Source organism: Priapulus caudatus, unplaced genomic scaffold, assembly GCF_000485595.1.
Source record: "Priapulus caudatus unplaced genomic scaffold, Priapulus_caudatus-5.0.1 Scaffold1317, whole genome shotgun sequence".
Lineage (NCBI taxonomy): Eukaryota > Metazoa > Priapulida > Priapulimorpha > Priapulimorphida > Priapulidae > Priapulus > Priapulus caudatus.
Window position 1 is genome coordinate 53,679 of NW_014578378.1, and position 622 is coordinate 54,300.

The following is a 622-nucleotide window of genomic DNA, read 5'->3' on the forward strand; positions in this document are numbered from 1 at the left end:
CAGCAAACCGTGTAAAACCGGGCCGATCGGTCGATCGCGCAGATCGGAATTATTACGCGTAACACACACATATATATATATATGTATATCAGGAGACAAAGGACATAAATTTGTCATTATTAACCCCTGATATAACCTATATACACTATATATTATATTATATTATGTATATATAATATATTGCTTATGCATTATAACATCTTATATACTACCAGACTACCTTATAGCTTCTGTTATTAACAGAATTTCATACTGTCTCTTTCAGGCACAATACGGTTATTCCACAACGTCTAGTACAGATAACGTAGAGACTTCACAGTCAGTAGCAGCAAGAAGGGAGTAAGTGATGTGAATCCGCAACGATCTAGCTAGCAGCTAGCAGTGGCTCACCTCTCCACCCACGACAGCATCAACGACAGCAAGCACCGAGCCAGCTGCCAGCACGCCGGCATCGTACGTATCCTGCAAACACAAGAACAACACGCAGACGCTGTCAGCGTTGCACGTATCCTAGCAACGCGACAACAAGACGCTGTCAGCGTTGCACGTATCCTAGCAACGCGACAACAAGACGCAGACGCTGTTAGCGTTGCACGTATCCTAGCAACGCGACAACAACACA

At 43.9% G+C, this 622-nt stretch overlaps 1 protein-coding gene across 1 annotated transcript in view; it reads right to left on the reverse strand.

Annotated features, from left to right (window-relative positions):
• Positions 1-622, reverse strand: part of LOC106816223 (histone deacetylase 6-like) — a 33,630-nt gene that overhangs the window by 13,769 nt on the left and 19,239 nt on the right. The window contains exon 22 of the mRNA XM_014820804.1: positions 391-462. Within this exon, the coding sequence (XP_014676290.1) occupies positions 391-462 (72 nt within the window). The remainder of the gene's footprint in view (positions 1-390; positions 463-622) is intronic.